This window comes from Podarcis filfolensis (assembly GCF_964270895.1).
Source record: "Podarcis filfolensis genome assembly, chromosome: 7".
In the NCBI taxonomy this organism is placed as follows: Eukaryota; Metazoa; Chordata; class Lepidosauria; order Squamata; family Lacertidae; genus Podarcis; species Podarcis filfolensis.
In genome coordinates this window covers 3507233-3533205 of record NC_139603.1, presented here as the reverse complement: position 1 = coordinate 3533205, position 25973 = coordinate 3507233, and the positions used below count along the sequence as shown (strand labels likewise).

Below are 25973 nucleotides of genomic sequence, written 5' to 3'. Positions count from 1 at the left end.
GTAGGCTGCCTGACTTGTTCTTGGAAACTGAAAATTTAACGACACACATTTTTTTTCCAAAGAACAGGTAGGAACCTCCAACAGAATGTCAGATCCACAAACAAGGAACATTAAGAGAGAACCCATGGAAAAAATATATAACAAGTAGTGGACATTTATTCCTTAACTGTGCAAGGGTATTTGAAAATAGACAAGGAAGAGCACTGTGGCTGAATGAGATAGAGCCCAGCACCTCTCCACTGCAGATTATACTTATTCACATTTAAGGTGGGGGGGGGGAGAGAGAGACACTCGTTTAACAAGTAAACTTTAAACTACATTTTTACTATTTTTCAAATGAATGCCAAACAAAGATATTTCATGTACAGTGAACACTTCCAAGTGATTTAGTGCAACAGTCTTTAAAAGCTATATTTTGTGTTAGTCTGTGCTGATGCTTCTGTAAAAAAAATCCCACCTTGCCCTTTTACACCCATTCTTAAAAATTACACAAGGAATCCCTTCGCCACAGCACACAGGCACAGGTTTAGTCCCATGTTAAACAGAACTTTCTGAAATGTTGTTCAATCAGCAAGTTGCTTATCTGGCTTAACAGTCAAGCTCTGACATACAGGCATTCAGATTTCTAGATTCCAGTTTATCATGGACGTTGGTGTTTTCACACCCTACTTGAAGTTTGTCTCACTGACTTGTTTATTCTGCGATGAAGCTTAAAGACTGATTATTCTCAAATGCAACTTCCTAAAAAACAAGAACTATAGACTTTAAATCTTAGCCCATAAAAAAATTAAGCCTATTCACACAGTTATATGTAATGACTGTAGTAATCAGTTTATTACACAGATTAATCATTCTTGAACGTACAAGCTCCAAAGGAGCATTTGGGTCTTTAAATATACACAAGTCTGTCAAATGAATTTTTACCCTTACATCCAGAAAGACCTAAGCAGTTAAAAACTTAAGAAAATAAGAGCTATTAGCTATGTTAACTGAGAAAACACATACAAACCAAAATTATGAAGGGAAGGGGGGAGGGGGAGAGGAGCTGAAACAAAATCAACGTCACTTGATGCACTAATAGCTCCAATGCATTTAAATGCTGACCAGTTAAACTTAGACCTTTAAACACAGGATGTGGGTACAGTTTGATCTTGTTGGTCATACATTTACCTAAGTAGGTCCTTCAGAATAAAAATACAGAAACAGCTTCAAGTTCTTCACATACGTTTTTCATAACTGTTATGAGTTTAAAAGGATTCCACTTAAACAAAATTCTCCTTTTCAATCACTGAAAGCCTTTTACTCTCTGCCCCCTCCCCCTACCTTTGGTTTATGCCCAATTTAAATATTTTAGGAATGCTTTTATGCTCACAACTAGACTTTGAAGAACTGGCTTTTCACACACATTTCTTTGCTAAGAGTCAATGTTGGTATGGAATACAGTATTTCATTGTTCCAAGTATGTACAACACGCAGCACTGCTGTATCAGGTAAACATGTGCACAGGGGAAGATGAGGCGTGGGCTCATAGAAAGCAGTCAAATGGAAATCAAAAGGACTTTCTCTTTCAGAGTTCCCCTATCTTTATTTGTAGAGGTTATCCAATAATTTCTTTAATTACATCGCATACTTCTGAGTCCATTCTCGAGCTATTCTGTTGTACCTGTATGTATAAAAAGAGGATGATTACTGAAGTGCAAACTGCACCAAGGAGTAGAAGCCCTTTGCTAAGATCATATTAACCATAAGTTATTTCTAGCACCCAATCAAGCTAAAGCACTACGCAAAGTAACTTTAAAAAGTCTCCATAAAATTGCAATCAGAATGCAGTTAATAATGATAAAAACACAAGTAATGGTAATAATAATACTAATAGCAATAATTAATAATAATTCTTTACTGCCCTTTATCTGAGGATCAAAGGATAGCTTACAATGTAAAAACACATACCATACATAGTAACAAACAAAAACAGTAACCACATTCATATGCCACAAAGAGTTTAAAAGGCATTTGAAATGTTTGAGTTCTTAAGCAGTACAAAATATTCAAGAAAAACTTCAGAAAGCCTTGCAGTTCATTAATGAAAACCATTAAAACAACAACATGGGCAACAGTCTTGCAATATCTTCTAAATTTTGAATGTTTGTTTCCACTTGCTCTTGCCATCTGAACAAATCAGTAGATTTTCAGTTTAATATCAGCAACTATAACTGGAAGAATTTAAGAAATACTTTACGCAGCAATCACCTGTTATTCAAGTTTGCACTTTTAGATGCTCAAATGTTAAGAACCAATTCCAGGTTCTTGTTTTTAGTCCTGACTTGTCACTTTTACAATTATCTTGATGTCGGGTGTTGAAAGATGCTGCATTTCAGAGTGTGCACTTTCATTGTGCTCAAGCTTCACTAAATGCTTTTTACACTGTTAAAGGAAGTTTTAGTTCAATGTTGTAATAGAATTGCCTCAAGCTGAACTATTCATTCATAGTAGTAATTGACCGGAAAAATATATAATGAAAACAAATCAATTGAACCTCAAGAATTTTTCACTACAATTAGCAGTATCTGTCCATTATTATCCCTACAGCTACTCATGAAGCCACTCATGTATTTCTTTTTCACCTACCACCACCAGAATCAGGTTGTCTTGTGGCAGAAGTTTAAGTTGTTTCTCCCTCTGTAGCCTAAAAGCAGAAACTGTAAGGACGAAGAGAGGCAACTGCAAAACAGTCATGTATAAAGGTGCAGAGGACGCTAACTGAAATTTTATTGGATTAACCAGCCCAATTGAAAAAATAACCCTAATTACTGACTGAGATCAAATACTTTAAAGCTGGAAATAAAAATACAAGGCAGCTGACAGAAGCAGATGACACCCTGTAAAAAGAAAGAATAGTGCCAATGGCACAGAGTTAGTCAAAGAGTTAGTTAACAAAGTCTTCAAACTGTTTGTCCCTTCTCAGGTTTTCAGCTTTAAAAAAAACCTTCCATACTCACTTTTCTCTATCTGTTTTGTAGATCCGTGCAATCTCAGGCACTAAGGGATCATCTGGATTGGGATCACACAACAGAGAACAGATGGACAAAAGTACTGGAGGGAAGAACACACTACATTAGAATTTTTCAGTACAGCTGAATACAGATAAGAAGCAAGTTCATTCTATTCTTCATTTAGCCTCCATCCCTCTTTCTGTAATTTTATAATCTAGCACTGAGGTTGAAACTGCTCTCCTTCCACATGGCTTAAAAACAAGGGTGTGGTTCAAGCACCTTCCCATCTGACACATCTTCCCTACTCTACACATTGGGGCTGGTTGCAGAATTAGAAACTATGCCTTTCCTGACTAATGTAGGGAAACAGCAGCCACATCGCCAGTTGGAATTTAAATACTGGAGCTTGGGAAGCATGAGAACAGAATTGGCACAAGAGTCCAATTTAAGGCACTAGGGATGTATGTTCCTTCCTACCTCACCTGCAATCCTAAAGGACTTTTTTATTTTCAAGGAAAACAAAGACTCCTTTATACTAAAAATACATAAAGAATAACAAAAACTAGAAACATGATGGTCCCTGCTGGTTTAGATGTTCCATAGTTTGTGTATAAGGCTAAAAATCCCAGATTTCCTGGGATTCTCTTTCAAATACATTGATACTTCCTCTATGAGGTTGACACTTACTTGACACTTCTGGTACTATTTATGGCTGATAAAACAAGGTCCATCATGGAACAGGACTCACTTGTACAGAATTCATATACATTGAAAGCTACTTACTGCAATGGGAAAAACTATAGCCAAGGATCAGTTACAGATAGGTAGCCGTGTTGGTCTGCCATAGTCAAAACAAAAAAAAAAAAATTTCCTTCCAGTAGCCCCTTAAAGACCAACTAAGTTAGTTCTTGGTATGAGCTTTCGTGTGCATGCACACTTCTTCAGATCTGAAGAAGTGTGCATGCACACGAAAGCTCATACCAAGAACTAACTTAGTTGGTCTTTAAGGTGCTACTGGAAGGAAAAAAAAATTTTTTGTTTTGACTATAGCCAAGGAATAACACTCAACTTCTTATGTGGCAACGAAACCAAAAAGGCTTCAAACACAACAATTTGCTGTAATATTGGATAATTGTATTAACTGCCACAAGCATTCCCAGCTGTTCCCATCAGCTCTAGCTTTGCTGCCTGGGGCACAGTTCAAAACTACCAGGTAGAGAAGGCTGCCCTGAACTGATCATAATTTGAAGTCGTCCCCCCCCCCAGCAATCAGAAATATTTGATTTGAACAGAGCGTCTTTTTTTTTTTAATGGAACAATATTTTTTGGGAAGTGGAAAGCTTCTTCTATGGATAGTTTCCCCATCTCACATCACTAGCTTGGCAAGTTTCAGCTCAAGAATGTGGAAAAAGTGCTTGGATCAGTCAGGGTGACTGCTCACAGTTTGGACCCTTGCCCCTCTTAGCTGATAAAAACTAGCAGGGAGAGGAAGGAAGGCTGGCTGGACCAGGGGTGTGATTAATGCCTCCCTGCAGGACCAGGGTGCTCCCTGCCTGCTTGAAAGAGGCAGTGGAAAAATCACTCCTCAAGAAGTGGAACGCAGAATGAGACACTCTTAGTGGTTGGGGTTCTGTAGACCAGATGGATGGGAGGTTGCCTGCTCTTGATGGGGCTACATGCCATCTGAAGGAGCAGGTGCACAGCTTGGGGGAACTTCTAGATCCTTGGCTGCCGCTTCAGACTCAGGTGGCCTCGGAGGTGCTTTGTGCTTTCCATCAGCTTTGGCTGGTGGCCCAGCTATCTCGACAGGGAAAGCCACACTTCTGTCATCTATGCTTCAGCAACCTCTAGGTTAGATTACTGCAATGTGGGGCTGCCTCTGAGGACAGTTTGGAAACTTCAGCTTGTGCAGGAATTCAGCAGCCAGGCTGCGCACCGGGGCAAGATGCTTTGAACATATTACACCGATCCTGGCTTGACCGCACTGGCTGACAATTAGTTTCCTGGCCCAATTCAAAGTGCTGGCTTTGACCTATAAAGCCCTAAACAGCTCAGGACAGCAGTACTTCAAGAGCCACCTCTCCCCATACGAACCAACCCATACCCTGTGATCATCATCTGAGGCCCTTCTTCATGTGTCTCCTCCACAGGAGGTCTAGAAGATGGCAACAGAAGAACAGGCCTTTTCTGCAGAGGCTCCCCATTTGGGGAACACTCTACCTAGACACCCACACTGCATATCTTTAGGTCCCAAGCAAAAACATTCTTCTTCCAAGCCTTTAGCTAATTAAACAATCTCTGACCTTTTAAACTTTGTGTGTGGCCAGTGTGTGTGGTTTGGCAGATCCCTCTTAAACCAACACTCTGCCTGTACAGAACAGTTACTGGGGATGGAGTGACAGCACACATGTACCACTAGTTAAAATGAAATAATTAATCACAAAGGGACTTAAAATTGTGACTGACAGGGCTATCTTCCTTACCACCACTATGCAACATACCTGCTGTTGCCTCACCCCCTTCCAAATACTTTTTAACTAGCATCTTCCAAAGATCTAGATACTTAACACCAAGTGTTAGGCGCTGAACAGAACACATCATGTGTCACTTATTCAATTAGTTTACATGTAAAATGAGACTGACAAAACTGGGTCAAAATGAGGTCAGGGGCTGCTTACATGAAGTGGGAACCAGATTATCAAACAGAATCATAGATCAGAATTAGGAGGGACCCATAGGATCATCTGCAATGTGACGCAGGTGGCGCTGTGGGCAAAACCTCAGTGCCTAGGACTTGCCGATCGCATGGTCAGCGGTTCGAATCCCCGCGGCGGGGTGAGCTCCCGTCGTTCGGTCCCAGCTCCTGCCCACCTAGCAGTTTGAAAGCACCCCTAAGTGCAAGTAGATAAATAGGTACCGCTTTATAGCGGGAAGGTAAACGGCGTTTCCGTGTGCTGCGCTGGTGCAGGCTCGCCAGAGCAGCTTTGTCACGCTGGCCACGTGACCCGGAAGTGTCTCCGGACAGCGCTGGCCCCCGGCCTCTTAAGCGAGATGGGCGCGCAACCCCAGAGTCGGTCACGACTGGCCCGTACGGGCAGCGGTACCTTTACCTTTACTTTATAGGATCATCTAGTCCAGGCTTCCTCAACCTTGGCCCTCCAGATGTTTTTGGCCTACAACTCCCATGAACCCTAGCTAGCAGCACCAGTGGTCAGGGATGCTGGGAACTGTAATCTCAAAACAACTGGAGGGCTGAGGTGGAGGAAGCCTGGTCTAGTCCAATCTCCTGCAATGCAGGAATATGCAGCTGGGGATCGAACCTACAACCTTGGTGTTATCAGCACCATGCTCTAAGGGGAGGCTAGCAGAGCAGATAGCCTTTGGGGAGGGGGAAAACTAGTTTGGATGAAATCTGAATTGAATTTCAAATTTAACTCCATCTAATTTAAAATGATTTCAATGGCAGATTTAAAGACATACTTGCATCTCACCACTCAGCTGAAGTGTTCCAAGCCTAGAACATGCCTACAAAGGCTGCAAACACACTCAGTGGAATATATGGTAAGACCAGGCAGCAGGAGATTGGCAGCGGTGATTGGGCGTGTGATTGGTTGCTGCGGCAAGGCCTGCTGACGACTGGCTGCGGCAATTTGGTGGGCTATTTACGGCAGCGGTGTATCCACAAGATAATTGGGAGTTTTTGTGCACAGGCTCATCAAGCAAAAGGGGTGGGGGGGCATAGACTCCAGGTATCAGATGCATGTAGCAGCCATGGCAAAAGGGGAAAGCTGCCTGGGCATGCTCAATGTCCCTCTCATTACTCTCATTACTCAATGCATTACTCAATGTACCTAAAAGCATATTCTGACTATGCAGCTACTTTCATGTTTTCAATAATAGCCCTCAAGTTGTAGAATACTCTCCCCAAGGAGGCTCACATAACAATTATCTGTTCTACCTCAGCTTATGTGCAACAGTGCTAAACCACAAAAACCGTATTGAGTTTCTGTATGCTGCTTATAGATGATTGTTTATTTGTTTATTTCATTTCAACAATTTATATACCACTTAATTACAAACAAACAAACACACACACACACCAAAATGGAGATAAGTTTTGGTAACTAGCTAGTAAGGAAGCTACACTATGGATTCACATAATAACCTCTTTTAGAACCATTTAGGCTAATGACCACCACACAATACCTATTTTCACACACGTGTGTGTGTGTGTGTTGTGCTTACTAAATACAAATCAAACAAGCCGAATCAGATCCCAATCTACCTGGGGCATCAGAAAATTTTCAGATTCAAAATTTTCCAGAAACCGTCACCTCTGGTTGTCATATCTTTTGCTTGACTGCTAGTTTCCAGACGCTGTTTTGTCCCTTATTTTATGTATCCCTTCAGTACTCCACACTGACCTTTGTTATGCTTAGAAAGCAGCAAGTATCTCCTTCATCTGTGATACAGGCATCTTCTGGCGAATGTTGCACACATGTCAAGATGCTACTTCGCCCTCTCAACCATAGTACATGCTTGAAAAAGGGTCCTCCTAACTGTTAAGTATTGGCAGACTAGCCAGCTCAAATGCAGTAACCCAGCTGGGCAGAGGAAGCTTTTGTAAAATGCACCATACATAGCCTTAAATACTTAATTAGGTATAATCAAGAAACTGGGCCGTAAGGGTGTGTGCCATTTAAAGAGATGCATCACCTTGGGAAATATGCAATACCTTTTACATTAACATTAGAAATCACTTACCATTCATTTAGGCTCAGAGCCGCGATGCTTACCTTTTGAAATAGTTAATGCGGGAGACCACTGTGACCGTAGAATATCAAGACAAATACTGCCATTACTGTTGATATTTGGATGGTAAATTCTTGTTGTAAATGCAACCTGTAAGATAAGGACATTCTTTCATATAGCTTTTATTTACTAAAACAGATACTACACCAGCACAGTTAGGATGTAAACAAGAAACCCACCTTGGGTGGTTTGAAGGGATAATCTGTTGGGAAGTGAATCGTCAAGAAGAACACCCCACCCTGATAAGGACTGTCATTCTGAAAAGAAAAGAAAAACTATTAGAAGAAAGTTTAAAGTTAAGTTTATAAATGCTATTTCAGGTTTGAAAGATACTCACTGGTCCCATTATTGTCGCTTGCCAATGGAACACTGGAAGAGGAAGGAAAACGAGATATGACCTTACTTGCAGCGATCAGTGCAAATAGAATGCCTTGAATATGGTGCAGCAAAAGTAGATCCCTGTCACCAATATTTCACTCTTAGCTCAACTAGGGAGTCAGTATTTCAAGCTTACTGTCTGGCTTACACGCTCAACTTCATCAAATGTCGTGACATAAGCAGGGTATGGGCAACATGCAGGAAACCCAACAAAACATGCCATGTACAGAATGACTCCTGCAACAACAGTCAAGGCCTCAAATTAAGTTAATTGTTCAGTGGAAGTAGATGTGTGTTCTATTCACCCCTTCATGTTCCACACCAATCTATCTGGAAGAAAGGCATTTTTCGTATTGAGTATTTTAATACAGATAACTACTTAGAAAGGTGCTAGAGTTGCCTCTTTACCACAACACACAACTTACTTCTTGTAATAGACCTATCAAAGTTTGTTCAAATTAGTCACTAAATGCTTCATTTAACACATATTCATTTTCCATTAAGTAATTTACTGGAGAGACAGCCTTACAAGTAAATTTATAAGCTTAATTTATTGAATGCATAATTTCCTGCAACAAAAAGTTATAAAGAAATTAACAACAAAAATTTGTTCAAGAAAAACATTAAAGATTCTATCATATGATCAAGTAAACAAAAGCTACTTTTAAAAAGAGTGAGACCATCACCAATTCATTTTAAGTTGAAATAAAGGGCATGTAGCCTTTGGAGAAGTTTCGGCACGTAGTCTCCAGTGTGAAATTTGTTTAACCAATTTAGTCACTGTTTAATTGTATATCCTAAAAGAAGATTAAGATTATGTAATTCTCGTTCTAAATTGACTATGCCTGTTTAAAGATTTTAAAAACATAACCTCAATTGTATATGTGCAGGTCAGTTTTCCTCTCTGCCTGAGGACGTGCTCTTTTGAATTATAGGTACTTACTATCATCTCCAACAGGCCCTGCTGAACACTGTGCTGGAGGATCACGTGCCAGATCATTCAGTTCCTAAAAACAAACACACAGTTGACTCAAAATACAGTAATTTTATTTCCACACAACAGTCGTAGCAAACAGCACTCTACTATAGCTTTTTTATTAGTATTAAATGCTAATGAAAAACTGAGAAAATATCAGCATTAATACCTATATTTAAGTTCTGTTATAAAACAAAATGCTAATATATGAACCAACCTGATTTTGGTGAAGCACAGCAACTTTCTTTCAGTGCTTCAAATGAACGTTGTTAACATTAAGGAGGCACAGTTCTATAACTTGCTAGACCATTTGCTTCCAATTTAGTTTTATCTTGTTTCCAGCATTAGATATATGTTTCACACAATCATGTCTGGCAGAGGTTTTCAACCTTTTTGGGTCCATGGCTCCCCTGACCAACTACATTCTTTCTGTGGCACCCCAGTGGGGCCAGTTAGGTCACTCCTTGCCTGCAGAGCCAGCAGAAACGCGAGAGGACATCAGAGGAAGGGGGGGAGGAAAGAGGGACAGAGGCCAGGGCTGCTCACGGCACCCCTGACCATCATTCAAGGCACCCCAGGGTGCCATGGCCACTGAAGTATGGAATTAACACCTTATGCTGAATTCTAGCTTCAGGCAAGAAAAATAGAAGAATATTAGTTGGATTCCCTATCCGATATTTTCTCCAAGACTCATTTGCTAACTGCATCATAAAGGAAGTTAAGTGTACCAATGTGCAATGTACACTTCCAACATAATGGATGGCTACTTCACTTACTTCTCTTTAGATTATTAAGAGTCACACACACAATTCATGTGATTTTCCTTCCAAATACATTTCCAATTATCTTTTACATTTGTGATAATGAAAAAGATATATAATTTAATCTGATATTATCAATACTCGTAACATACATTGTGGAAAACCTTTGGGTCATTCCATATAAATTGGTCCAATTTTTAATGGATCTTTTGCCTTATGTCATCCAATTTTCTTAAAATTTTGTACACTTGTTGAATGTTCAGAAGTAAGTTTAAATTTATAAAAAAAATCTTATCTCATCTTGTTTCTGAGTTATGAGGGTTTGAAATTTCAAAAAATTGACAATTTTGGCCTTGCTGGACTTCACAAAAACCTTAAAACCTCAGCCCAGAATTGAGAGATTTCAAAACTAAAAATACCAATCTCTTCAGAACTTGGGCTTTAATATGATATGGTACATGATGGACTTATTTTAAATTTTAAAGTCAAGTTACATAATTTTTTTTAAAGCAATTAAAAAATGATTTAAAAATTCACCCCAAATTGTATTAATTATTTCATATTTCTAAGAGCTTCCAGCAAAATTTCATCCTGGTATCTCAACGGGACCACATTAAAAAAAACATATTCTGTACATACATGTTGGGCTTATTGGGTTCTATTTAGGATAAATGAGTCTTCATGGAGTAAAGTATAACAGAATAAACAAGACTTCAAAGTATAATATCAGTTACTTCAGGCATTTCTTCAAAAAGTTATTCAATTAAACAGTATCTGAAAAGCTAGTCAGGCTTTCCTTTTAAAAAGTTTTCCAAAGAAGAGTGGTAACTTGCTGTTGCATGATAGAATTAATGCTTTGAAATAATTCTTGTTAGTAATTCGTTTCATGATTACTACAACAAAATCTGTATCAAACAAAATTCTGAAAAAAAACGAACTTACACATTAAACAAGTCTGAAAACATTGTTGCACACGACGTTTCATTTTTGTGAACCGCCCTAAAAATATAGTATTTGCCGACATGCAAGTTTGGCCAGTTGCAGGCCTTGGTTCAGTCCTTCTTAGAACTAGTGCTCACCCAACCTTAAGTATATCCCAACTAGATTGGTCAAGAAATGATGATGCTAGTGACCAATTTTACTAAAAAGATTACGGCAATATATCACATTTTACATGCCCTTTTTTTCCTTTTCAGCCTGTCTTTAGTGGAAATATATTTGTACATATCAGATTCACCAAAAAGTTAGTAAAATAGTTAACTTGTGTATTCTCATCAATATGACAATAAAATAACTGGAGAAGTATTCGAAACTCCCATTGTCCTAGGCTCATTTTGCAACAGGGAATTTCATTAGCACAAGCAGTTTCTGAGCACCTAAGATTTCAGATTAAAATTGCAGAGTGGAAGGAAAGAAGGACCTTTTTCTGCCTCCCCACTTCCAGCTACTTTCTGAAGACTGGAGAAGAGACCCTTTTAAGAACATTAGGGGGGCAGGGGAAGGACTAGACCATGTGAAAAATGAACATAATATTTTAGCTGCAGTTCATTCATTTTCAGCTTTGTATTCTTGTTATTAAAAAAGCATGCCTAGACATTCCATTGTTGCACCCATAACCTAGGTTTAAGGTGCCATCTAGCTCCCAACTTTCATATCTCAGTTTCTAACACTAAACTGGAGCACAATACAAACTGATCAACACAAGAGCTGAGGTAAGGCTGAGTCTCAACTCACCACTGAACCCTGTACAACAAGCCACAGCTTGTCCATACAAATCAAAGCCAGAGAAAGACCTAGCTCAGTGGTTAGAGCGTGGTGCTGATAACACCAAGGTTGCAGGTTTGATCCCCCTATGGGACAGCTGCATATTTCTACTTCGCGGGGGGTTGAGCTAGATGATCCTCAAGGTCCCTTCCGACTCTACAATTATATATGAATGCTGGTTCAGACAAGCTGAAACCACTTGGTTTGAAGTCTTGTTTATTCTGTTATATTTTACTCCAGGAAGACGCATTTATACATGTACGTAGGGCTGGCTGACATCTGGTTTTCAATATCGCAATATATCACCAGCTAAACATAATGATATTTCGATATGTCATAATGTCTGATAGCATCCTTCCCTGTGGCTGCAGAGGGCCCCCTTTCGTCTCCCCATGGCAGTGGAGGGCCACATTGGGTTTACCCATGGTGGCAGAAGCCCTCCCTGGGCCTCGCAACCTCCTCCCAACAAGCGTGTTGCATGTGTGATGTCATGCACATGCGATGAGCCACCCCAATGCTGTGCGGAGCTCGGCGCCTCTGCTTCAACTAAACCATTAAAGATTTCTGGGGAATATATTACTCTTCTATGGAGTTTTGTGGGCATATTTAAAATTTAAGGAAGTAGTAGATTTGCAGTCTGATTATAAAAGCTACATTGAACAGAAACCTAGATCTACACCCTATATGTCAAGGGTCTACAAATTATGGCTGAGCCTGGTAATTAAGCAGAAGCTTCTAGTAAGCAGCTATGAAGTCTAGTTCCACAACAATATCATACGAATTCATCAACACTGATACTGAATTTGGGTTTTATGTATGTTTGTTTAATTCTTCTGTCCAATAAATTTTATTACGAGAACAGAGATCATGAAAACCAGATTTTAGGCATTAGGCATTAAGCTCCTTCATTTAAGACTCTCACAATTATGGATTGCTTAACCATTTCCATAACAAACGATCTGAGCCAATCACAATCATATGCCTCTAAGGAAATGTCACCTAGAGAGAAAATCCAAAACCTGAGAAGATATAGCACTTAACAAACGAACAATGCATGTAAATTCCACCTAATAATACTATAACAAGTTATTTCAACAATAAGTTAGAGGGTAAAAGGGAGGTGGATAGAAGAGTTCTTTTGTATTCTAATTATGAAACACTGCCATTTCAGCTGCCCCATCACATACTGATTCCTACGCGTACTTAACTGGAAGCAAGCAGCCAAGCATTCAACGGTACTTCTGAGTAAACCTGTAAAGATTCAACTTGTAAAGCACACTGAGCATTTGTTTAACGGTTCTTTCTCTGCCAGTTTAAATGCGACCTTTAGCTTTTAATTAGAAAAGCAAACAATCTCACAAAGAAGTGTTCCTACCTCAAGCGTCTAAATAGGAAGCCCAAAGAAAACAACGGAAGTATCCACCTGGATTCTTCTCTCAAAGATTTTACTTTTATTTTTTGAGATTTAAAAAGATTCGGGTTCTGAAGAGTCCATCAGTGTCAGAGAACATTCTCTAGGAGCTCTCAACCTTCTTTCCTTCCTGTAGTCCCCCCATGGGTGTAGCCAAGGGGGGCGGGGGACAGATGCCACCAATAAGCGCTGTATTTCCCCGTCTATAAGAAATAGACGGAGGCCTCAAAATTTAGAAAATAGGGGGATTAAGCTTTTGGCGAGAATTATTGGGGGGAATGCCGAAAATCACTCACCCACCAGAACGCAGCACACAACCACTCCCACCCCTTACAATCTCGGGCTCAAGTGAGCGATTTTCGGCATTCCTCCCCCCCTCCCAAATCAAGCGGCCATTTGCCACTTAAAAACTCAGGCTCGCACTTCATTCTGGCGGGTGAGCGATTTTTGGCATTGGCCGATCAATTTGGGGGGGAGGCAAATCCCGAAAATCACTCACCCGCCAGAACATAGCACACATCCACTCGCGCTGCAGCTGCCTGATCGCCACCATTAATCACGCTGGCGGCGATCTGGCGGGGATATGATAGGTAGTTTCTACGACACATGGGGAACCAAAAGGTTGTGGTGGGGAGAGATTCATTGACTCGGCTCTCCGCGTCCCCTGACAGAGACCCTCGGTGATTTGCAAGCGCTCCCTGCAGAGGCGAAAGTTTGGAAGGAAGGCACAAGCCTGAACGGTACAGTGGCTATAAGCAGGCTCCTTTGCCCTGCCCAGGACAGGTGGGGCACTGTCCCTTTAAGGAGGAGAGTGCCTGGCAAGGCGGTGGCTGGCTGTTTTGCGCTCTCTCTGGGCCTGAGCCGGTTGGGCTTCCAGTCGTGAGAAGCCGGTGCAGCCCCTCTGCGGCTATGCTCCAGCTAGAGCGGCCACGCGCTCTGCCCCGACGGGCTGCTGCAGGTCTCCAGCAGTTGTGCCATCTCCAGGGAAGTGGCTACCTGCAGCAGCCTGTTGGGGCAGAGCGCGTGGCCGCTCTAGCCAGAGCACAGCCCCCCAATAGCACTACCCGTGTATAAGACAATACCCGTGTATTTGAACCTCATTTTGGGGTCAAAAAATACGGTAATAATCAATACAAATCTGAGGTTCTGCCCCCCTCCTAACAAAAGCCTGCCCCCCCTAACAAAAGTCCTGGCTACACCCATACCCCCCATCCTACTGGTAGAACGGTAGCTACTTAAATGTTTTATTTGTATATAGAACATGCTTCTTTATAATTTTTATAATTTATACAAAATATAATTACATAAAATGATAGGAACATAATGAAATATTGTTGAAGCAGAAAAAAACATAAAATCATGGAGCTGGAAGAGACCCCAAGGGTTCTTTCTAGTGCAACCCCCTGCAATGAAACTCAGCTAAAGCATCCATGACAGACGGCCATCCCACCTTTGCTTAGAAACCTCCAAGGAAGGAGAGTCCAGAACCTCCTGAGGGAAATCCATCTCCCATGTATTATAAAAAGTAAGCAACACTTATTTGACCCAAGTTAATTGACACAGAGAGGGAAACCTACAGATACAGTCCAAAAGGCGCACAGGGGGTTCTGTATATATGGGAGAATTTTAAAAAGCAAGTGGTCCTCGCTGACCTGGTGCAAAAAGATTTTGTTATCCGGAGGAGCCCTGTCTACAAAGCACTATAGCCATGCATACCTGGGAGTAAGGCCCACTGAAGCTAGCGCAGCTTTCTTCTGAATAGACACTTAGTTATTTACTAGATGCAAGTCAGCAACACCAGACAACCCCTCAGCAACATCCAAAGGCCCTGATCTGCTAGGGGCTGGGGTGGACTGCACCCTGTGCCTTGCAGAGTTAGACCCAGGCTGCCACCGGGCCCAGCAGCCCTACCCATTGCTACCCCACCACTGCACTTACCTGACCTGGGGGTCTGGATCATGGGCTCTACTGGTCAAAATGGGAGCCTCAGCAATCACCCTCTCCTGCCAGAAACAAACCAGGACTGCTCCAAGGAAACACACGTGGGAAAAAGGAGCACCCCCTTACCCACTTGTGATTGGCCAAGCGGTTGGCCAGCCAGCGGTTAGTCAGGATATTTTAAATTTTTAAAAATTATCTCTTCACTTCTCACTTCCCCCTGTGGCCCCTAGCCTTGTGCTGTGGCCCATTTACACATCTTTCACCTGTGGTCCTCTTGGAATATCCGGGGGGGGGGGCATATGGCCCCCGGTTGGGAAATATGGTCCAGGGAACCACTCACTATCATTGTCTCTGTCTTATACTGTCTGAGCTTCAGTTTATTGGCTCTCATCCAGCTCATTACCAAGGCAAGACACTGGTCCAGCACATCCACTGCCACACCTGCAGATGTAAAGGCGAAAACAGAGCTTTGTGTCTTCGGCATACAGTGGTACCTTGGGTTAAAAACGCTTCAGGTTACAAACGCTTCAAGTTACAGATTCCACTAACCCGGAAGTAGTACCTAGGGTTAAGAACTTTGCTTCAGGATGAGAACAGAAATTGTGCAGCGGTGGCGTGGCAGCAGCAGGAGGCCCCATTACCTAAAGTGGTACCTCAGGTTAAGAACAGTTTCAGGTTAAAAACGCTTCAGGTTACAAACGCTTCAAGTTACAGATTCCACTAACCCGGAAGTAGTACCTAGGGTTAAGAACTTTGCTTCAGGATGAGAACAGAAATTGTGCAGCGGTGGCGTGGCAGCAGCAGGAGGCCCCATTACCTAAAGTGGTACCTCAGGTTAAGAACAGTTTCAGGTTAAAAACGCTTCAGGTTACAAACGCTTCAAGTTACAGATTCCACTAACCCGGAAGTAGTACCTAGGGTTAAGAACTTTGCTTCAGGATGAGAACAGAAATTGCGCGGCGGTGGCGTGGCAGCAGCAGGAGGCCCCATTACCTAAAGTGGTACCTCAGGTTAAGAACAGTTTCAGGTTAAGTACGGACCTCCGGAACGAATTAAGTTCTTAACCAGAGGTACCACTGTACTACTGCCAATGCATGCCAAAATTCTGGATGGGTCCACTCAGAGGCTTCATACAGATACTAAACAACATGGGGTATATAATTGAGCCCTGAGGGACACCATATTGAAGGCTTCATGATGCTGAAAAACAGTCCCCAAGCATCAGCAACTGAAAAGGACCATCCAAGTAGGACAGGAACCACTGCAGAGCAGTGCCACCCACCCTCAACTTAGATAGCCTCCAGGAGGATTCAGTGGTATCAAAACACAGATTATCATATAAGGCAACCAAGGTAGCTTCTGTGCCAAGGCCAGGCTGAAACCACAATTGAAATGGATCTAGAAAATCAGACTCCTCCAAGAGCATCTGGATCTGGTCAGTGACCACCTGCTCAAGAACCTAGCCCAAGAAAGGAAAGGTTGGCAAATGGCTGGTAATTACTGAGGTTCTCAGGGTCTAGGCTTCTTATGAAGCAGCCTTATCACTGCCTCCTTCAAACAAGCAGGAACCACCCCCTCTCTTAAAGAGGCACTGACCACCTCTCTAGCCCATGCAGCTGTCTCCTCCCTGCTGGATTTTATCAGCCAAGAGGGGCAAGGGTCCAGAGCACAGGTAGTCACTCACACCGATCCATGCACCGTGTCAAAATCCTCAAGCCGAAATATCTGAAATTCATTTAACAAAACAGGATTAGACAGTGCTCTGGACATCTCTCAATGTTTAACCGCTATAACAGTAGAGTCAAGGTCCCGATGGATACAAGTGATTTTATCCCCAAAACGCTTAGCAAAAAAGTCACAGCGAGCTACCGTTGGTTCTGCAAGGCTCCACCAGACGGCATAGTAAGGATGCAATGGAGGCTGCAAAGTACAGTAGTGTAATTTTACACCAATCACAAAGAACAATAAATAAATAATCAATAAAGAAACCAGTAAAATAATAAAACCATGTAAACTAACCAATAAAACAACAATGGAGTTGTAATGGAGGATCAGGGAGCATCCTCTAAACTCATTTGTGTAGCCCAGATTATGGATTAGCACAATATCTGATCAGTCTTTATCAACCCACAGAGCTCTACAAGTACTCACACTAGGTAGGACTCTGAATGGACAATCCTAAAGACAGAAGCCCATTAAATATACAATTGCACTGAATGAGCAAACCTTTTGTATTACTCTCACAGGGAGCAAAAAGCCTGTTAACTAATACGATTGTATTTGTTTCTAAGAGTTTTAGCCAACTGTGCATGCAGAACAACTTCCTCAAGAGCAACATAATTTTCTCTCTCTCCTCCTACTCCCAAACCTGAGTAGGGGTGCAGGGAAACAAAGGAAGAGGACAAGTTAAGTTGCTTTCACCAACACTGCAATGCATTTTTCCAATATTATTTTATAGGGGAAGCATTTTTCTTTAAATGCAATTTTGACTAACAATAAACCAATTGATTAATTTCAGTTACAAGCCTGAGTCTGTGGTCTTTGCCACTGGTTACTTTACCAGCTGATCCACTAGGTTCTAATGAGAAAATCTGAATACGGAGCATGCTGCTGGGTGTCCTTTTCACAGGCACTGCCTTAGGCAATGGATTTCTGACACCTACACTTATGCAAACAGGCTGAGCATCATTTGGTGGCCTCTTATGAGAAGCATTCCTTGTTATTTAAACTTTTCTCTCTTACAGTTTGAGACAACTTTTTCCAAGGCTTGTCTTGTCAATTAGCAGTAATGACAAGGAAATAATTCAGATGGACAGCTAGCTTACAAACTATCATCTGTACTGCTCATTCCTGAGGAGAAGAAGAAGTCTGGATTTGATATCCCGCTTTATCACTACCCTAAGCGGCTAACATTCTCCTTTCCCTTCCTCCCCCACAACAAACACTCTGTGAGGTGAGTGGGGCTGAGAGACTTCAGAGAAGTGTGACTGGCCCAAGGTCACCCAGCAGCTGCAGGTGGAGGAGCGGAAACGCGAACCCGGTTCCCCAGATTATGAGTCTATCGCTCTTAACCACTACACCACACTGGCTCTCAGAGAAGCATTTATTGCAAATTAATGACAAAACTAGTATCATTTAAATAACAAACAGAAGTATCACCATATACTCTAGGTAAGAGTTTACATAAAAATTAGAGCAGCCTTAATTGTTAAAGCTAAGGTTAGTACATGACTACTCTAGATCAGGCTTTCTCAATCTCGGCCCTCCAGATGTTTTTGGCCTACAACTCCCATTATCCCTAGCTAGCAGGACCAGTGGTCAGGGATGATGGGAATTGTAGTCTCAAAACATCTGGAGGGCCAAGTTTGAGGAAGCTTGCTTTAGATGAACTTTGTCAACCAACAGGAATTCGTATCAATGTCCTCTTCAATTGCCAAGAAAAATTATTACACTTTGGTAATATTGTCCTCCCACTCCAGAAAGGAACCTGTATGCTAAAAGCAAAGAAATTCCTTGTCAGATTTGTACCATAGTATCCTGTCTGAATATCACTTGCAAATCTCAGTAGGAAAAAGGTTGTTTACCATTTGTTATCAAGGCAAGGCATAAACACACATAGGGAACTTCAAGATTCAGAAACTATGTTGAAGCTTCTTTTTAAACTATCTCCTGGGCAGGCAAGTTGGTCGGCAACTCCAGCAACTGAACTTCACACTCCACTAGTCTAATACAGTGGTACCTCGGGTTACAGACGCTTCAGGTTACAGACTCTGCTAACCCAGAAATAGTACCTTGGGTTAAGAACTTTGCTTCAGGATGAGAACAGAAATCGTGTGTTGGCAGCTGGAGGCCCCATTAGCTAAAGTAGTGCTTCAGGTTAAGAACAGTTTCAGGTTAAGAACGGACCTCCGGAAAGAATTAAGTACTTAACCCGAGGTACCACTGTAGTGGGATTCTGTCCTGATCCTGTTGTCATTCAATGTCTTCATAAACGACTTGGATGAAGCAATTGTGAGGACGCTCATCAAATTTGCAGGTGACACCAAACTGGGAGGGATGGCTAATGCTGCAGAAGACAGAATCAGAATTCAAAATTATCTTAACAGATTGGAGAAATGGACCCAAGCTCACAAAATGAATGTCAACAGGGACAAATGTAAGGTTCTGCTCTTAGGCAGGAATAACCAGGTGCACAAATATAAGATAGCAGAAACCTGGCTTACTAGCAGTACATACGAAAAGGATCTGGGGTGTTGGTAGACCACAAGCTTAACATGAGTCAACAGTGTGATGCAGCCGCAAAAAAGCTAATGTTATTCTAGGCTGCATTAACAGAAGTATAGTGTCCAGATCAAGGGAAGTAATAGAACCCCTCTATTCTGTCTATGTCCAATTCTGGGCACCACAATTTAAGAAGGATGTTGTCAGGCTGGAATGTGTGCAGAGGAGGGCAATCAAGATGATAAAGGGTCTGGAGGAGCACTTGAAGGAGCTGGGTATGTTTAGCCTGGAAAACACAAGATTGAAAGGAGATATGATAACCATATTGAAATATCTTAAAGGCTGTCACATGGCAAAGGGAACAAGTTTGTTTTCTCCTGCTTTGGAGGGTAAGGACTCAAATCAATGGCTTCTAGTTAAAAGAAACGACTAAATATCAGGAAAAACTTTCTGACAGTAAGAACAGTAAGAACTTTCTGACAGTAAGACCCTCGGGAGGTTGTGGACTCTACTTCCTGGGAGGTTTATAAGCAGAGGTTGGATGGCCATCAGTCATGGATGCTTTAGTTGAGATTCCTGCATTGCAGGGGGTTGAGCTAGATGACCCTCAGGGTCCCTTTCAACTCTACAATTCTATGATTCTATGAAAATAGTACAGGCAACAACCATTTTACGCTAGTTCAATGCACGTGCGATCATGGCACACATATATTGCTGCAACCCAGAAGTGGCCAGAAAAGGGGGCTTAGCAGGGCATAAAGATCAGACTTACATGTAAATCGGGGTTGCCTGTACATAATATTTTCGTATTCAGTATGGGAAAAGATGGGCAGGAGAAATTTGGCCCAGTTCATGGAGGCTTTGAAAGTTCATATGGAAGGTGATGTCTGAAAACTGCTTCTTAGGCAATGCTTTGAATCTGACTGCCAATACAGATATAAAATATTTATGAATCTGACAAGTGGCAGATACAGGCGGCAACCATTTGGTTGTTCCTGACCCCCCTGTGGAACATGCATGAGCCCATCCCATTTCCGGACCACTTCCAGGTCAGCAGTAACAAGCATGTGCGTAATCAACGTGTCAACTGGACGCATGTAAAGTGGTTGCTGCCTGTAAACTGCTGTTTTTAGTGGCCCCTGATTTTATCTATAAGCTGCCTTGAGTCTGGACCGAGGAAAAGGTAGAGTATAAATAAATATAATGATGATGATGATGATGACAGGGCACGTGCATGTATAATCACCTATTTAACCTTTTAAATGCATGTAAGCAGTGAGTGGGAAAGGGTGGAGGAGCCCTGATTGGGTGTATTTTAAAGGGGACAGTGACTTTCAGACTCGTTTTCTACATCTCTAAGAGCCAAAGTTTTCGAAGTTCTTGCTGGCAAAGCCAAACAATAGAGCTGTGACCACCATCCCTTTTCTTGCTGGGAAGATTGTACTGCTGGGTGTCAGAGTCTAAAGGCACTCCATGTTGCAGGCAATGGTGACGACACTTGCCAGTTCCACCATCCAAGAGAGAAAGGAAGTTGTTTCCAGTAGCCTCATGTGGTCAAAGCTCTGCAGAAGTTTTGTCAACACAGCTGCCAAACAATCTCAGCAACAGCCTACACCCACTTCAAAGTTCTTCAAACCTGGGAGGAAAGCTGCTCCACCAGTCTTCAGAGGCTTTGGCAACTGAATTTGCTGGAACCTGTATATATCTGATGGAATGCACAGCATTTTTGCACCATCATGATATTTGAAGGGAGTTTGAAAGCAAACTTATGAGAGATTTGCAAAATGAGGGAAGAGAAAGACTAGAATAACTCAGGATTTCATGTATGGCTTTTACTTTATTCCAAGTATATGTAATAGATGCATTACATACTCATGGTTCTTTCTGTCCAGCCATTTTACTTTCAAAACAGCCCTGCAACATAGATTAGGTTAGGCTGAGCACACACAAAACATCCAATTGGGGCTGACCCAGCCCATTTTGCCATCTGAGGCAAAACAGGAAGGTGCCACCCTGCACAGGTGCCCTTCCCCTTGCTGCCCCCACCAAAGCTTCACCTTCCAGGGTTGCATGGCTGCAGTTTCCTGAAAGATCTTGTGATGTTCCTATGAGATAGCACAGTGGCCTTGCATGACCATACCAAGATCCTGGCAAGCAAAGCAGGCAAGCAAAGTCTCGGGAAGGTCGTGTTAAGAACTTTGGAGGCCTGCATGCCATTTTGCAGGGTTCTGGTGAGATCTTGCTGGAATCCAGAAGCCGCGGCAGCTACTTCTCTTTGCTTCTCTGCTGGTGGTGACAGAGGGGGGAGTGCCTGCAGAGGCACCCCCTGGATTCCGCTGTGTAAAGCAACCGCTTCAGTCTGCCTCATGAACAGGCCAGCTCTGCAGGCAGTTAACTTCATGGGTATCTAGGCTTTTCTTAGCCTTAGTAACAGGTTTTTAAAAACAATGCACATCGAAACACACACACATACACATTGAAAGTCAGCAGTTAAGCTTGTGTACTTTCTTATGCTGAAAATGTATCTGCCAGTTTTGAGCTTTATCTAGTGGGTTTTTTGCAGTCACAATTTGAATGTGTGACTAAGACTGAATTGATAATAGGTTGTGAGCCTGCTCCACCCTACCCCCTTTTCCAGCCACTTCTGGAGTGGGTGCAATGCACAGATGCACGGTTGCATGTCAGTTGGACATGCCTAAAACGGTTGTTGTCCATATTCAGAAATGTATGTATCAACAGACACTCTGTCATTATTGGCTGCTGCTTCATGTCAAACACAATGGCAAATCTTAGTTGGCTGCCAAATACTAAGTGGCATGGCCCTACAGTGACTACTTATGTGCATGATTCATGTCTCCTCCTGACCTCTCTCCCAGTTCAGAGATGACTGCAGTTAGAAGCACATGGCCAACAGGAGAAACCAAACCATGTGGGCATAACTGGGATGGGAGATGGCAAAAGAGAGTTGCAAAACAGAGGTGCAGATTCCTAAATGAGTGTGCATGTCCACAGTTACTGTAAAGGTGGTGAGCAAGGTGCCTTTGGTGCATGAGGATATTAATTTTCATTAATTTTCATTATTAAATTTAGATCCCACCCTTCCTCCCAAAGGATAATGCAATTTTCACAATACAGTTAATATATCTCCTTACAGCCTCATTTTTAATTTCTCAGTCAAGAATCAGTCAGCAGCCAATGTCAGACTGATTCACCAGATGATGACCCAACCCCAAGTACTATACAAAACCTAAATGCACATTAAAAATGATGTCCTGCATCCCAGCTGAATTCAGCAAACTTCCAAAGGACCAATATTGCAGCTCGTCTACTTTAATCTATTTATATGCAAGAGATTCTTCACCTCTACCAATACAGTGAATTAGTAAAGTTCATAAAAGAGAAAAAGAAGCATAGGCACCTGCAGGAATTTTTCAGGGAGGCAATGGCAAAGACAGACACTGAAAGCAGAATCTGCAAGCTAGTTTCTCACAAGAAAATGAGAAGAATAATGCCTGAACATTTTGTCTCATATCTTAGGTTCTACAAATACTAGAAGCTTTTTAAAAAATGTAAGCTGGGGCTCTGGACATCATGAATGATTGGGGAGGGGGGTAACCACACACACGTCTCCCATGGACACCCATGGTACAATGTTCAAAATTAGCCAGGTGCATTTTGGACCTGGCATTTGATCACTTGTTACCAGGGTGCCTGGGAGCCAGGATGGCACCTGACATCTCCACCATCTGGGGATCATTGGAGCTGGACTGTTTTCACACACTAATACCCCATCCTGTCGAATTCTATCAGTTATATTTTATCTGTACAATCGAAATGAATTTCTGGAACCCAAATGCTTTTTCTGTTGCGGCCTGAGCAGGTGCACTCTCCATTAAGAAAAATAAGTTGGAACAGGAGAACATATATGTGGACTGTCCTGGATCAAGTGACTTTTCTTCTTTCAAGTTCTCAAACCTCAAGGTTGTCATCTGAACTAGCCAGATCTTTAACTGAGAATCAATCAGTCAGTGCATCATTTAAAGCAGTCTTGCCCCAAAATGGCAACTAGAAATTCCATTTTGGCGACTGTAACCTTGATTTAAGGATCCATTTGGCGCCTGGCTTATAGATCTTGTGTTTCTAACACTGCATATGGCACCTTAACAAGAAGCTGAATACTCATATATACTGCTAACATTTTTGAATTCTGTAACTGACCAACCCAAAACATTTGGAGTATATACTGTACTGTATATAAAACATGACGACACACAACAGACAAATTCCATTTTCATAAATCTTAAACGTTACTGTTTGATGCAAAAGGCATACTGTTACAAAGTCTATACCATAGTCCACGTATGTTACTATAAAAGACAGCATAATTTATGCTACTGCTAAATCACCTGGGACTATTACCTGTCAACCATAGCAACCAAAAAGCACCAGGAATCTCCTATGGGAGGATTTTAAGTGGAGGCAAATGAAGCCACCACCTATACTGCTGCTGCAGGAACTAGCTGGAAGCTAACCCTTCCCTTATATGTGCATGTGCATACACACGTGATATTAGGTACCACCAGCCAGCAATGTTTGACCTCATGATCAATATTGTCAGGCAATACCATCAAGTTTCCCGTATTATTCACATCTCCTGATACCAACCAAATAATACGAAATGTCAAAACTATGCCTTAGCCCTAATAACAATTGAAACACAAGAGCCCTTACATAATGTCCATGTTTTTAGAACTAGTGACCTCAGTAGGCCTGGAGAAAAGGAATTTATCCACAAAGGTTTCAGGTCTTCTTAAAAGCTATGTGCACAAGAAGGAGATTTTCATACTGACTTCCTCACCTTTGTCTTTGACTGGTTTTACTCCCAAATAGAATACTGGCTAATGTTAACCAGTTGAAAAATAAGGGTCCAAAAAGTAATATAAGTAAGTCCTACTCATGTTTACTTGGCAGTAAATCCAACCCAGTTCAATGCAGCCTGAACTGCAGCTTGAATGTTCCTTCCAGAAACAAAATGAACCTTTCAGCCACGTTTCTGCAGGTGAAGCAAAGAATTCTGTAGCACCTGAGACATAGGCACTAGAAGGAGTGACTGAGGATATAGGTGTAGCTGTAGCAGGAGAAGTGAGCAGCATGGCCCTGGGAATGAAGACGGCCAAAGCCAGTGTGCGACACCGCCACCGGCTCAGCTCACTGCGGGCAGACGTTTTCTCTCCGTCCACATAAAACTCAACGGAGTAACTCACTCCACGGATTTTGAAAGGAAAGAAATTAGGCTTTGGCCCCCACCTCCATTACCTACTGCGGTACAGGATTTCTACGGAGCCAAAGGGAGCACCTGCAGCCCAGGGAGCTACTTGGGAGGGGGCACACACACCTGTAGCCACATGCGGCTGATTTTAGCACATCCTAGTCTAAGCGGGGTTCGCACGTTTGTTCCCCTCAAGGGCCTTCAAGCCGGGGCCGGGATCCTGCTTCGAGGCGCCTCTCCCAGGGATGGCCACCAGACTGGTGTTTGTTTTGCAAGAGTAGCATCAAAACTGCACCGGAGGAGGACGGCAGGGAAAGCTATGGATGGCGCTGCGCTGCCTCCGGGGAGGCCGCAAGGACGGCAGAAGCTCGGGGAAAGGGAGGAGGAGAAAAGGATCGGGGCGCCTCCGAACAAAGAGAGGCTCGTTCGAGAGGCGAGCGGAGGCACCGATCCCGGCAGGCGCTGGGAACGAAGCGCCCCCTCCCCGGCCGGCCTGGATGCCGCGGCCCGAACGCGGCGGGAAGCTGCCCCGAGAGCGCGGGAGGCCGGCCGGCCGGGGCAGGCCCAGCAGAGCGGAGGCAGCGGAGCCCCTCACGGCCGCCCAGGCCTCCCAACCCGGCTTGGCGCGGCCCTGCCGAGGGCGGGAGGGAACCCGGGCCCGGGGATGAGCGGGGTCTTCCGGGCCGCCTCCCGGCCGCGCTGGCGCCTTACCTTGTGGATTCTCTTCAGCGCCATCGCGGCGGCGGAGCCTGTTGAGGGCGGCGCGCGAGGAGGGAGGAGGGAGGGAGGGAGGAAGGAGGGGGACTACTTTCCGGGCGCGGAGGGAGCGCGGAGGGCGGCTCGGCGGAAGCGGGCCAGGCGGGGGCGCGCGAGGGGGCCGCGTCGAAGGCCGGCCGCTCTCTCCTCCTTCCTCGCAGCCCTGCCGGCCTCGGCCTTCCCCCGCCCCCCGCGCGCGTGCGCGCCCCGACTCCCGCCCCTTCAGGCAAGCGGCTGCCCCGGCCGCATCACCCGCACGGAGTTCTTTTATGACGCCTGCAGCGTCGGAGGTCAACGGGATTCCTCCGCTGTGCGGAGCCCAGCGGCGCATGCGCCCTTTGACTCGGGTGGGCTAGGAGTAATGCGGGCGGGAAACGGCGTGACAGGCTGGCCGGGAGGAGGCGGCGGAAGCGGGCAGCTGGGCGGCGCGGGGAGGAGAGACAAGGAGCAGGTCGGCGGGGATTCCTCCCTCGGGAGGCGCTCAGCAGGCGAAGTTTCACGCTGTTATCGCGAGAAGAGACTTGTCGGAAGAGGCTCCCGGAAGTGGACTGCCGGAAGGACGTGGAGGAGGAGGAGGAGGCGGGGGAAGAGCATCCGGTGTCGCCGCCTGGAACGGCCTTCCTCTCTCGGTTCACTGGCGCTTGTGGGACCCCCCTCCCCCGCCCACCTTAAATCAGTTTCAAAGAGGGCC

General features: G+C 43.5%; 1 protein-coding gene across 4 annotated transcripts; it reads right to left on the bottom strand.

Annotated features, from left to right (window-relative positions):
* Positions 1-303: 303 nt before the first annotated feature.
* UBE2D2 (ubiquitin conjugating enzyme E2 D2) lies at positions 304-25790 on the bottom strand. 4 transcript variants are annotated; one of them, XM_083624515.1, is made up of 7 exons: positions 25238-25790; positions 9127-9190; positions 8143-8174; positions 7985-8062; positions 7790-7895; positions 3000-3093; positions 304-1663 (listed from the first exon to the last, which is right to left on the bottom strand). In XM_083624515.1, exons 1-7 carry the CDS (start codon positions 25259-25261, stop codon positions 1618-1620), a joined length of 444 nt encoding a protein of 147 aa, XP_083480641.1. In that variant the 5' UTR covers positions 25262-25790; the 3' UTR covers positions 304-1617. The 4 variants fall into 4 exon arrangements, with proteins under 4 accessions (XP_083480641.1, XP_083480643.1, XP_083480642.1 ...); XM_083624517.1 differs by having other exon boundaries at positions 3000-3051; positions 25238-25459; XM_083624516.1 differs by lacking the exon at positions 25238-25790 and adding an exon at positions 24653-24679.
* Positions 25791-25973: the final 183 nt, after the last annotated feature.